Raw genomic sequence first — 14,084 nt, 5'->3', positions numbered from 1 at the left:
GTTCTGAAATACGGGGCTCAGGGAATAGGCCTTCCAGAGCTAGGAGGTACTTCTACACCTTCAGGTTTCAGAGCAACACTATGGCCCAGAAACGGGGCCACACAGCTGGTCTGGGTCAGAGCCCCCAGCACCAGAATCTGCATCTCTGAGCTCCCTTGAACTTAGCTGGACTGAAAACTAAAAACTCAGGGATCCCTTTGCCCTCCAACAGGGCAGACCCCACATAAACTCCTTTCCCGAGACCCTGAGCCTCTGGGCCAGCCCAGCCAATCTGCCTTCAGCCTCCCTACCCACCCAGCAGAATGCTAATCTCAGTCTCATCATGTGGGCGGCTCGGAATTTATGAGCATTTCCTGGCATGACTTGAAGGACACAGGAGGAACACTGGGATCTTTAAGGGTGGCCTTTGGGTGGAGAGACTAAGCATTCAGAGAAACGAAGGAAAGAAAGCTAGGATGAGTCAGGCCTCCCAGTGCCTGCCCAGGAAAGCACTGAGAGCTCAGCCAGCCCCCTGCAGGGCAGATGGAGGGTGGGCAGCACCACTAGGTCCACGGGGCAGGCGACAGCTGTCCTGGAGGCCAAGTCCATGCTTCTTCGGGTTATGGCTGGGCACTGTGGGGGCAATGGGGATGATGTGGGGAAGGAAGGAGGGCAGAGCTGTCTTAATCTTTGGTTGGACCTCCCTGCTTCACCCCTGCCTCCCTCGATTCCATTATCAACACAGCTCCTCCCCCCACCCCCTCCCCTGCATTCTTCTGCCCAGACTCCCCATGACTTCCCATCTCAGCCAGAAGCCACAGGCCTTCAAAGGCCACAGGGCTCTACAGGCCCTGCCCACCACCCACCTCACCCGACTTCTCTGCCTGAGCTGGAAATTCTCCACTTTCCTCTCCGGACCCACTTTCCACTCTCCCTGCCCCGCCCTGTGCACGAGCTGATGCATCACCTGGGCTCCCGCCTTGTCCTCCCGGGCAGCAGATGGGCAGGCAGAAGGGGAAGGAAGTTGAATATTTCTTACCTCCACCCGCTTTTCTCCTCCCCTCCAGTGTTGCCGTGGTCCGGACCATGCTCAGCCACAGTTGTGCTCCCATTCAAGCCTGTGGCTCTGCTGGGTCCAGGTCCCTACTCCCTCCCTTTCCCTAAAGATTTAATAGAAAGCATCCCCTGCGGCTACTCCATGCTGCCTCACTACGGCCGGCCCACATCTTCGTGAATATTCCCAGAGTCACTGCTCTCCAGCCACTCTTGCAGCTTCACTGGCTTCGTTGGAACTCATCTCACTGGCAGTGTGCCACCTGCTTGCTGTTGGGCCCCTGCCTAACACAGTCCATTGCCTCACCCCCTTGCTCGCACCCCTCCAGCCACACTGGCTGCAAACCCATCAGGCCTGCTGCTCTGCCTCGGGGCCTTCGCCCTTACCGTTCCCTCTTCTCTCAGATATCCACATGGGTCCCTCTCTCATCTCCTTAAGACCTTTCCTCAAATGTCACCTGTCATTACAGCCCTACCTGGACATCTTATCTAAAATGGCGTGGGGGGCGGTGATGGCATGAACTTGTCCTAGTTTGTTGGGAGGCTAAGGCAGGAGAATCACTTGAGTCCAAGAGGCTGAGGCTCCAGCAAGCTGAGATCTCATCACTGCACTCCAGCCTGGATGACAGACCAGGGCCCCAACGCTAAAAAAATGTAAAATAATAATAACAAAATGTCATCCCCCAACACACACACACACACACACACACACACACACACACACACACACCCTATATTCCTCTTTGCCTTATTTCCTCCATAGCAGCAGCTATCAGTCTTCAACATACTCGATGGTTTACTTTTTGTTTCTTTACGGTCAGCTTGCTCCTACTAGAACAAAAGCCCCTTTAGGGTCAGGATCTTTGTTTGCAGTGTTCACTCCTGTACCTCTAGGGCCTGGAGCAGCATCTGCTACATAAGTGTTCAATAAATATTTGTTCAGTGAATGTGTAAACTAGTTCTTTTCAAAGGTGGGTAAACCAAGACCCAGGGAAGGAAAATAACTCACCCCGAGGTTCGTAGTGAAGAGTCCAGTGGTGACTAGCTCTCTGGTCCCTGCTCCCAGCGCAGAGCCCGTCCCCAGCTCCAGGAAACCTTGTGTTTATTTGGATGCCTGCTGCTCAGTAGCCCAGTGTCCAGAGAAGAATTCCATGCTGAAGCCCAGGAGACACAGAATGCTGAACAGGAAGCAGGGAGGTAGTCGGCCTTGCTTTGGTGCTGCCGATGGGGCAAGGAGAATAAATAAATAGATCTCAGCCAGAGCCTGGCAGGCTCTAACCTTTGAAGACAAGCCCCCCAGGCTGGAGAAGGCTTCCTGTGAAGGGGGCGCCCCTCCACCCCTACCCGGTGCTGAGAGATGATTCGGGCGCAGGGCCAGTGGGTGCGGCTGCTGCACCATGGGAGGTGCTGGGTTGGGAGCTGCTCAGGGCGGGGGTCCTGTGATGGGCAACTCACTTGGCTTTTCATCCAATCATTCATCCTGCAAGTATTGCTCAAGCATCTGCCGTGTGTGTGTTGCACACTGCACTCCGAGGAAACAGTCAAGACGAAGACAGAGGATTTGCCTGCCTTCAGAGCATTCACCCTCAAGTTGGAAGGACGAGTGTCAGTAATGAAATGGGGAGGGCCTGGCCTGGGAAGTGTCAGGTGCTTTGGGGACACTTAGCAGGGGACCTGTGCAGTCCATGGCTCTGGGAAGTTCCCCTGAGTGAAGGAGCCTCCACAGCCAGGTGCAAAGGGGAATGTGAACTGGTGGGTGGAAAGAGGTTTCCAGACAGAGGACCAGCAGAGGACGGGGTCCTGGGCAGGGAGCAAGGTTTCATCAGCCAGGGCGCAGTGAATACAAACTGGGGAGGCCATGAACCAAGCGGGGTTACCGTGGCAAGGGCGACCTCTTTCTTACTGGCATGTGGCAGCTCAGACAGTGCACCACAGCTAAGGTTCTAAACCCCTCCTCCTTTCCAGGCGACAGCTCAGAATCTGGGCCTCAAAGACTGGCCCTTAACTTGTCTTTTCAAATCTGTACTTCCTACCAGCTGCGTGGGTAGAGGTGGCTTGGTGGGCCAGGCCTAGGGACAGCAGAAAGGACCCAGACCTACCAGGTGCACCTGAGTTAAAATCCCAGCTCCAGTTAGTTCTTCAATGTGGGACTTTATGCAAATGGCTTTACCCTCCTCACCCTCCTCAAGGCCTCAGTTTCCTTGCTCATCATATGGAAATAACAGTCCTTATCTGAAAGAATTACGGTGTGAGATGGTTTCCCAGCATCTTTACAATGGTCCATGTAATTGGGGGCAGGCTCATTAATGCCAACCTCGTCTCCCGTCACTGTCTTCCTTGCTGGCTCAGCTTCAGCCACGCTGGCCTCCGCTTCTCCTCACATAGGTACGGGGCCTTTGCACCTGCTGGTTCCCCTTCACCTCATCCCTCTCCATCCCTTCTTACTGCTTCTTTTTCTATAACATATTCTGTATTTGTTCTCCAGAAAAACAGAACCCCTCGAATATATGTATGCGTGTGTGTATGTATCTCTGTAAATATGTATGTATATATATATATATATATATATATATATATATATATATTTTATACACACAGACACATAGTGTTGGTGGCATTGGTGGGATACGTCTAAAATCTGCAGGGCAGGCCAGCAGGCTGGAAATCCAGGGAACAGTTGATGCTGCAGTTCAAGTCCAGAAGCAGCCTGCTGGGAGAATCCCTTGTTCTTTGAAGAGGTCAGATTGTCTCTAGTAAGGCCTTCAACTGAGTGGAGGAGGCCGGCCTGCATTACAGAGGGTAATCTGCATCTCAGAGTCTACTGATTTAAATGCGAGCCTCATCTAAACAGCACCTTCAAAGAAGCACCTAAAAACGTTTGATCAAATATCTGGATACTGTGGCCTGACCAAGTTGACACATAAAATTAACCATCACCAGTTCACCCCTTCTCAGCTGAGCTCCCGTACACACCTCCCTAAAACGCACTGAATCTCCAAATCGGCACAATAACATGGCCGTAGTTCCACCTAACATGATGCAGCTGTCTTACATACAACCAAAAATGCTCTGTATCTTTCCCCAGAAGAGGGTACAAAGTCTCTGGGTGACATTTACTCTTCTTGATATCCTGTACCGTAAATAGTATGAAGTAAAGCTAACAATAACTAAATACTGTGATATAAGTCAATACACCTTATGTTACATGATAAAGGGATAGTGGGTAGAAAGCAAAGATACTTGAGATAGATACACACAGACACACACACACAAATATTAATAACAAAACAGGGAGGAACTCTCATGACAATTACAGTTCTCATCTCTGTCACGTGATTGTAGCTGGTATTGATGCCTACCTTCTTCTACATCCCATTCTGTCTGCCTTCAGCAACAACCTCAACTGGTCATGGTTCGTGACATGGCGGCGTGACCCAAGTCTTCATGCTTGAATGGTCTGGGCCATTAGTAGTTCTGTCTGGACTGGGTTGTAGTTTTCCATTGACTTTAATCTCAGGGTGTGGTAATACTAAGAGATGCCCTCAAAGGTCTCCTGTATTCCAGAAACACTCTGCCTTGCCTCCACTGGAGTGACAATCTAATTTCCCCCTTGGTAGTCAGGATCAATCATTCCAGGCAGCATAGTATCCCCCTTCTTTGCTTGTTGACTCAGAAGCATGAGGAATCCACGTGGCTGGTGGCAGTCTTCACTTCTAGCTTAATGGAGCCTTTGTTATGTGTCCAATATGCTGCATATTCATATTTTACTAATTTATGTATTCTCTCTTTCCCCTTCTAGCAGGTGAGCTCTGTAAGGGCAGGGATTTTTTTTAGTCTGTTTTGTCCCTGGTTGGCTCCCCAGCACCTATAACAGTACCTGGTGCTCATGGAGAATGGTTGAGTGGATTGGGGCCTTTGCTGTGATTCCCTTGGACTTTGAGGTGAATTACCAGACTTACAAGCTGAGAGCCAGGCTTGTCCCAAGGGGCCCTGGCTCCAAACCCTCTTCTTGACAAAGGGGGGCCTGCTGCCTTCTCAGTGTCATTGCTGGACCATCGAGTGAACACAGGCCTTTGTGTCTACCATTCCAGCCCATCTAGGACTGTTGACGGGACTACTCTGGAACAATAAACCTGTTCCCACCCTCCTGGCGCCTGCTTCACTCCTTCCTAGGCCCCCATTTGAAGACGTGTTTAAATTCTGGGCCTACATTCAGCAGATCCCACGAGCCATTTCATGTCCGGCCAGCGCTGGTGAGGGGGGCCCACGGGGGATGCTCTGGAGCTCTCGGTGGCTGGGCCCCCACCCGGCCATGCAGGGGGAGACAGGCAGCCCTGGCCTTCCCCCGATGTTTGTTATTCCATGTCAAAGCCTTATCATAAACATTATCCTAGAGTGGGCCACCAAGGTGATGTGCAAAGGTTTGTTATTCTAAGGTGGCCAGGACCAGAAGACATCCCGAATCTGAGCAGCACCAGGCTTGGGCATTCAGGGTGAGTGGGAGGGAAGCAGGAGTCAGGGCCAGGCGCTTCATTATAAAGCCTGTGTACTTACCACCCTTGCTGTGCCAGCCAGTTGGCACATCTGCCTCTAAAATGAGCTCCACACAGATGGAAGCCAAGTCCAATTAATCTACTAATCTCAAATCCCTGCAGAGAAGGGCTGAAAGTAAATGTTTGTGAATAAATGAATGTAGCTTCCCTCTGTCTCTTGGAAGTACCGAGGATGCTCGTGAAGGAGCACACGCCGCACTGAAGTTTTGGTTGTGAGAACTTGGTCTGCTGCCAGATGTAATTTCAAACCCCAGCCCTGTCCTTTACCGGCTGTGTGGCCTTGTGCCCATCAGGCCCTTCTGCTTCTGTGGTTTCCCATCTGTGACTAGGGACAACATCTCTCCTGGCTGTCTTCCAGGGACAGCAGAGGGAGGGCATACAAGGCAGTGGCTGACTCAGAGGGTACATTCCAGGCCTAGCCCAAACGCCTGGCCCACCCTCTCCAGCTTTATCACCTTTGGCAAGGTACTTGAGGCCCCTTTGCTGCAACTGTTTTTTTATTTATTTTTTTTTTTAATTAAACGGAGCTAATAATAGACTTACCTCAGAGTTGCTAAAAAGATAAATTAACATGAGTGCAGAAAGTTTCTGACACATAGTAAGTGCTCAATAAACATAGTAATCCTAGTAATGAATGGATGAAGACTTCTTTATAAATTGCAAAAGGATGGTACAGGGTAGGAGGTGAAAGGGAAAGAGCACACGATTCGGGCTCAGCATCCCTCCTTTTGCAGTGCTGCCTGAATGTCTGCTAATGGAGACATTGGGATTCAGCAGGAAACAGGCAGAGGAGAGAGACAATTCAGTGGGATGAGTGCCTAAAGCAAAAGAAAGACAGGGGTCTTTGGGAGACACCAAACTCCCCCCGAGTAGGGAGGATCAGGATGATAGGCTTGGGTTTCAGTCCTGGCCCAATCACACTCCTACTGTGACACATGGGAAGGCCCCATCAATGATCTGGCCTCCGTTTTATATCTTAGTAATAGACTATTAATAGCAGGCTCATTAGTAACAGACTAACAATAAATATTCCCTGGCTACTTCACAAGGCTCTAGGGAAAAAAAAAATGGGTGTGGCAGAGCGTGTGGATAAATGTGGACCGTGCCTGTGGATGTTGGGAAATCCAGCCATGTGGTCCAGGGCACTGCAGAGTTCTGGACCAGGAGTTGAGAGTGGAGGTTGAGACCACTCTGCCCCCAACTCACTGTGTGGCCTTGGACAAGTCCCATCCTGCCTGCTCTGGTCCCCAGCCTCCTCTCTCTTTAATATGATGAGGCCACAGGATAAGATCAGTGGTTCTCGAACTGGGCTCCAGGGTACCTGGCAGTTCCACAGAAAGGCCTTGGGAGTCCCTGCTGCAGGGGGACATTGAGCTAGTAAGACTTCAGGCGCCCGCCTGCCTCCCTTACACCAACCAGGGAAGATTCCATTTTTATCTTCTCCATATTTTGAGTTCTAAGTAAGGTTCCTTTGGAAAACAACAGAAAGAACACGGTTTTAAAAGGCCTGAAAAGCCTCTGGACCGGATGAACTCCACAACCCTTCCAGCTCCAATCTGGGAAGCCTGGGGTCTATTTTCTTCTCCTTTTTATTTAACAAACACTTGTCCAGCCCTTACTACATGCCAGGACTGTTTTTAGCACCCCACAGGTTATAATGTACTAAATTCACTGGAACACCTTCCAGCTCTGTGACGGCCGCGTGATTGTAAAAGTGACTCTGAGTCGAGCAAGGTCCTGGGGAGACATTTCTCCTCCAGCTAGGTCTTCTGGGTGCCTGGGCTGATGATCTCACCACAGGTCAGATGGTGCCTTGGCCAAGCCGAAGCCGAGCAGCAAGGGGGCAGGTGTGTGCAGTGGCCGGGTGTGGTCACGGGAAGCCTATGTCCCTGGCCCCCACAGGAGGAGAGCGGATCAACTTGGCACGGACACTTTCATCCGAGGCATGTGCCGTGTGGGAGGAAGTGCCTGTTGCCTTAGCAATGCCCACAGCAACTGGGCCACTGCCTCCTGTGATCCATCCCCAGCCACCATGCTGCCATCGACACCCTGCACCAGATGACTACGTATTAGATTTCAGTGGTGGCGGCCAGAGCCTAGAGGCCTGGAGAAGGCCCAGAGGTGGAGTTTTGGGTTGGGGGTGGTGGGGGCTGACCTCATCTCCAGCCAGCTCATTAAGGGGAGCAGCCAGGGCTGCAGCCAGTGCAGTCTAGCTCTCCTGCCCAGCCATGAACAAAACTGGGAGGGGAGGGAGGTGATCTCATGAGCACATGCTTGGCCCTATTGCCTGTGTTAGTACTTTGGCCTGGCTGTGCACACCTATTTTATGAGTTTTTCTGGTCAGATTAGGTGTTCTTGAACCAAGTGACTGCTGTCACTTGATAGGACCTTCTGCCACAAGGTGGTGGCATGCCTCAAAATGCAGACTGCAGAAGTTGTATGGGCTAGATTTAAGGACTCAGTGAGAAGCCTTGAACCATGATGTGATCTCAGCAGGTGTCGAAGAAATAAAGAAACAATGAAGTGACACTCTGTCTTCACCAGGCACAGCGCTGAGTGCTGCAGATTCAAAATGAACAAGACACAATTCCTGTCTTGAAGAAGCTCATAGCCTAATTCTGGAGGCTGGTAACTAAACAGCAGATACAATGTGAAGTTCACCCCACAGTGGAAGGAAGCATGGTGTATCAGTTATCTATCACCACAACTATGCTGTGTAACAATAACAATAAGAGTTTACTATTCATGCATCTGGGGCCGGTTGTGAGTAGGCTCTGCTGATCTTGGCCCGGCTGGTTCACCTAGCTGGGGTTGGAAGACTGTTGGCTGATCTTGGTCGAGGAAGGCCTTCACTGGACATCTCTGCCCCAGATGTCTCTCATCATCCAGCAGGCTAGCTTGAGTTGTCCTCAGGGCAGTGGCAGACGGGCAGGCAGCAGCAGCAGCAGCAGCAGCAGCAGCACATAACCGCTTTTCAGGCCTGCATTTGTAATGGTTACCAGCATCCCATTGGCTGAAAGAAGTCCAGGGTCAGAATGGAAAGGAGCTACGAAGTTCCACAGCAAGCAGCATGAGCACAGGGAGGGGCTAAGCTTGAGGTCCATGAATCCAGCAGCCTACCTCCCATGGAGACTGTGGGAGCCCCAGGGAAGGGCTTAACCCAGCCAGCAGGTGGTCAGAGAAGCTTTCTGGAGGAGATGGCTGAGCAGAGTCTGGACAGCTAAGTCTGAGTTTGCAAGCAGAGCCTAGAAGAAGCAGGATTTCCCCATGAAACAGCATAGACACAGGCACAAAGGCAGAAGTTTCTTTTTTTTTTTTTTTTTTTTTTCGCTTGAAGGAATGCTGAGTATTTTAGTGTTTAGAAGCATGAAGCCATGTAAGAAATGAGGTTATTGACCGCCGCAGGGTCTGGGTTACTGCCTTGGAGGCTCTACTGAAGAGCTAGCTCTCTAACCTGCAGGAGAAGGGACCTGTGGAAGTTTTGAGCAAAAAAGAAAGAGAGAGAGCATCAGATTGGTGCTTTTGAAAGATGACCATGGCAGACAGCTATGGGATAAGAGAGAAGGGAGGGAGTGTGCCAGGAGATGGGTAGGGCTGGTGCAGGGGACTCAACGAGAGATCCTTGGGCCTGAATTGAGGTTAGGTGAAGAGGCTAGGAACTTGACGTCCAAGGCATTGTGCAGACAGAATGAGCAGGCCTGAAGACTGAGGGGGGCTAGCTGGGCCAACAGCAGGGACCAGTAACCTGAGACAGCCTCCTGACATTTTGCACAGGACCAAGTTTTTCTCTTTAGCTGTGTTAAACCGCCCAGATAATGATCAGCCTCCTCCCTTCTGTTGGCCAAAGGAGTCTGGGATACTTAGTCACCCGAAACAAGCTCCAGGCCTAGCTATGTGGACTGAGCAACTCCCTCCCTTCCTTTCACTGGGCTTCAGGGTCCCCATCTAAAATGAGCAGGTCGTGTTCCATTAGATTCACAATCCTCAAATGCCAGAGACAGTCGGACTGCTTAGGAAGTATGGAGGGATCCTGTTAAAAAAATATAGAGCCTCTGATCCCGGAGGGCGAGGTGTGGGCATCCGACTTTTTGTCTAGCACTGCAAGTGATCCTGACACCCGTAGGTCTGGCTGGGCACAGGCATGGTGGTCCAGAGGAGAGAGGAGCTGGAGGACATGCATGCTGAATCCAAGGATAGATCAGACGCTGAGGGACCCATCTCCTCAGGCCTTTCCCTGGTGAGGAAGCCTTCCAGGGCAGCTGGCCTATAGGTGGGCCTTGACGTCGAACCAGGCTTTTTGCTTCTGTCCTTTTGCTTTGCGGGATGCTCTTGTCTGCAAAATGAGTTCATGCTCATTCTAGACCACTTTTAAGCACAGGAACACAAAGGAGTCAAAAGAACAACTCACCTGTCATTCCAAAACCCAGACCCAAGCTGCGTTCTCATTTTGCCACATCTTTAATAAGATGTTGAGACCCAGAGCAGGAGTGGGACCTGTGTGGGTAAAGGGCTGGAGGTGAGAGCAGGCTGAACGTGCTCAGAGACATGAGGCAGGAGCAGAAACTGGAAACATGCAGCCTGAGCCAGCTGGTGCCGGCCCCACACACCTTCTCGGTTTCAGGTCTGTTGCTCTGAAGTCTAGAGGAAGGAGGGCCAGTCCTAGAGCTCAGCCAGGATCCCTCAGCACAGCCCTCATTTCTCTGTCTTTCCTCGGCCTAGGTGCTGTTTGCCCTGAACCAAACCCTGCTGCAGCAAGAGAGTGTGCGGGCCGGGAGCCTGCAGGCCCACTACACGACGGAGGATCTCATCAAGCACTACAACTGCGGAGATCTCAACGCAGTCATCTTCAACCACGACACGTCCCAGGTGAGGCTCTGCTCCAAAGACTGGGATACGTGGCATTTATTAGATCCCTACTGCATGCCAGGCATAGGCAGTCTTCTCTCCAGCCATGGCAAGAAGGAGCTATTGTTATCCCCCTTTTATAAACGGGGAAATTCAGACTCAGAGATGAGAAGAGGTTTGTCCAAGGCCACACAGCTTATGAGTTATTGAGTTTTAAGTTACCAAGAGCAGCAACTTGAGCCAGATCTATATGGCTCTGGGTCCTAGGACCCGGGAAGCTTAGCCTGTAAGACCCGGGAGGCCTCTGAGACATTCAGTTCTACATCTGGGGAAATTAAGTTCCAGGGAAGGAAAGCCCACAGTTATTTAGAGCTTGGACTTGAGCCCAGCCCAGGGCATTCTGCTTTGATTTGAGTCTTAGAGGAAAGATTGCCACCAGGCTGATCAGACAGCAAGTAGAACCTAAGGGCTGAGCGTGGCTCACTCCTGCTCAGACTCCGCCACACCTCCCCATTCATTGCTCTCAGGGTCTGTTCCAAAATGCTTCCTCCACTTGGGCTGGGTGGGCCTTCTTGCTGGTCTGTGAACCCACCCTACCAGCTTCTGCCTTTGCCCTGGCTGCTCCCTCTGCCAAATGCCTCTCTCAGGTATGACCATGGCTCACTCCTTCTCTGCCTGCAGCACTTAACTAAAATCTTATCTCAGTGAGGCTGGCCCCAACCACCCCACTCAGAATTGCAGCCTGGCCTGCATGCCCATACTCTCACCCTCTTTGTTAGGCTACACTGTTTTCCCCAGGGCCTTTGCCATCCTCTAACACACTGTCTACTTGATTCATTGATTAGTGACTCTTTATTGGTTGCTCTCCCTACTAGAATATAAGTTCCATGGGGGCAAGGAGTTTGGGTCTGTTTTATTCATGGATTTATCTCAACTGGCTGAAGCAGCCACTGGCCCAGGGCTAGACTCAGTAAACATTTGCTGAATGAATGAATGAATGAATGAATGAATGAAATGGTTTATAAATGCTAGACACAGTGCTATGGAAAGGGCCTTACAGTCACACAGGAAAGATGGGGAGATTCAAGCATAAACTGTACCAAAGTGTGATCCTTGCTATGAGGAAGGAGTGGAGGAAGCATTTGGAGCCTGTGGAAGGAATGGCTGATTTAGATGGGCTTGTGCATAGGAGAGAAGGAAAGATTTTTGCAAGATGAGAGGGCACAGAAGAACCTGAGCTGGCTACAGATAAGGGGAGGAGTAATGTTCTAGCAGAGGAAACCATGTACCAGTGAGCCAGAGGCAAGAGGAGAAGAGGAAGGCGGTGGTGAGAGTAGCCTGCAGACAGAGCCTGGCCAAGCTGGGCCGTGGTGTTCTATCAGTACCTGCCCCACAGACCAGGAGCTCCTGAGGGTGACAGTGTACTGCCTTTCTCGGTCCCCACTGCCCAGCTCAGGCCTGGCACAGAGCACATGCCATTAGTGACTGTCATTTGATGAAATGTAGCTGTGTGGCATCCTTGCTGCAGCACAGACAATCAAAGAGGAAAGAACTGGAGACTTTGCCATAGGAGACTTAGGATTCTGAGAGCTCAGACTCAGTGGCAGAGAAGTGAGGGTGGAGAGAAGAACCCTGACACCACGAGGCTGGTAGGAATCTCACCTACACGTGACCCTCTTTGCGGCCAGGCCCACCCTGCTTCATCTGCTGAGGGAGACCCCCATAAGCCCTGAGCAGCCAGGGAGCTCTATAGCAAAGAAGGCCTTGGCCGTTACTCACAATGGCCTGGCCATGATGTGGCCAGGAGGGTGGGCATATGCAGGACAGGGTGCGGGCCAGACTGTGGCTGATTCTAAGCTGAGAAAGGGAGGCACGAGGTGACCTCAGGAGAAGGCCAGCTCAGAATTTCTTTGAGCTTGGGTCCAGATCATTGATTTGCCTTTGGCAAGTGGAACTGCCTCACATGTCTCCCAACAGTCCCCACACTTGAAGTGGGACAGAGGGTGGGTGGATTGGGCCATCCATTCGAAGAGCAGCCCAGGCTGCACCCAGGGATTCACAGGTAGAATCCAGTCACTTGAGGAAGGGCTAGCAACCCTACCCCAAGGTGCAGAGAAGCCTGGCATCGGGGTGGAAGGCTAAATCCAGTTCCCATGGGGAGCTGGTGGAGGTAGGGCTGTGTATACAGCTGGGGGCCTCGAAGTCTTCAGGACACCTGAGGATACGGAGGCTGTGGGGCCGTAGTCCCTTTGCCTGAAGGCTTTCTAAAGGGAGAAGGTGATATGAGAACCAGGCTTAGCGGTAGAGCCCCCTGGATGGGGATATAGAGGGCTGCTAAGGGGTGGAGAGTACAAGCCAGAGAGCGCTGTGGTCAGAAAGATGCCTCTGGCTATAACGTGGGAGATGAGGAAGCAACGTCTGGAGGCCAGGGCAGGACAGGCACGGGGTCTGGATGGATAACACTGGGCCAGGGGCCAGGGGCGCCTCACCCGTGGCCTGCATGCTGGCTCCACTGTCCCCACCTACAGCAATGGCTGTGTCCCTGGCCTCTGCAGGCTCCAGGCCACTGGTACTCGCAATGCCCAGCAACAGCAGAGTGGTCCAAAGGCCTGCCCCTTGGAAGCCCGGCCTGAGCCCTAAGCCTGCCTTAGGTGTAGAGTCGCTGCCTATATTTATTGTCCAAACCCAGATAATTTTGGGAGTCAGATACAATTCATCGAACTGGACTGTCCTGGTCAAACCAAGACATGTGATCACCCTATTAGGTGCCTCCTCTGGGCTCACATGTCCTTCATTGTCCTCTCAAAGCACGTATCCATCAGTGTTCTTGTGCACATATCTGACTCCCCCATCAGGCTGTGAGCCTCATCGAGAGCAGCAGACCACCAGTCTGAGGAAGCACTCAGGCCCCCTAGCCCAACACAGGGCCGGGCTCATAGAAGTTCCCACAGGGTGTCTGTTGGATGGATGGGCTACAGGGAAGGGATGCAGAGTTTAGGTAGGTGGTGTCAGCAGATCTGAGCACTTGACCATTAGACCTGACGTGGTTCATGAGTCAGGGAAACCTACACTGAAATCAGCCCCCACAGCCCCGCCCCAGCCCTGTCCAACCAATTGCCTCATCACCCCATCCCTGGAGACCTCACATGTCCTCTTTAAAATGTTATTGTGCATCCTGCACTTAAACTTGTCATAGAAGATTTAAGGCCCCCAACAAGTTTAATGACATCATTAATTTGCTTACATCCCAGCCCTGGCCCAAACTCAGGCCTCATCATTGGCATGGAGCCAAGGCCCCTCAGCATGAGACATGCAGAGAATGCCGGCCAGCGGCTGGCCAGCCCAGGGAGCCTGGGGAGCTAGCCCAACTCTTTCACGGCTTTAAAATTTCACTTTTGGGTTCTTGTCCTTGTTAATTTTTTTAACTCCCCGATTAACGAATGGAGAATCATCTTTATGCAAATACACATTTGTGGTCAGGAAGCATGGGAGGAAGGGCTGGGCACATGTTCAGGTTCCTGGGACCCTTGGAAGGAAAAGGGAAGTGGAGTGCTGCCTCGTGGTACTGTCCGATGGCTCAGAGCCATTTATTTGTCACTTTCGTCTTTACCCTCTGCCCAAGGCCACCCTTCACTGGGAAAGGTGATGAAGTCA

At 51.6% G+C, this 14,084-nt stretch overlaps 1 protein-coding gene across 1 annotated transcript in view; it reads left to right on the top strand.

Moving 5' to 3' along the window:
- TRABD2B (TraB domain containing 2B) overlaps positions 1–14,084 on the top strand; it is a 228,589-nt gene that overhangs the window by 178,128 nt on the left and 36,377 nt on the right. Inside the window, exon 3 of the mRNA XM_003921739.4 lies at positions 10,305–10,451. Within this exon, the coding sequence (XP_003921788.4) occupies positions 10,305–10,451 (147 nt within the window). The remainder of the gene's footprint in view (positions 1–10,304; positions 10,452–14,084) is intronic.

The sequence above is a fragment of the Saimiri boliviensis genome, chromosome 11, assembly GCF_048565385.1.
Source record: "Saimiri boliviensis isolate mSaiBol1 chromosome 11, mSaiBol1.pri, whole genome shotgun sequence".
Classification (NCBI taxonomy): domain Eukaryota; kingdom Metazoa; phylum Chordata; class Mammalia; order Primates; family Cebidae; genus Saimiri; species Saimiri boliviensis.
Note: the sequence above shows the minus strand (reverse complement) of the source record. Positions and strands in the feature narration are given on the sequence as shown.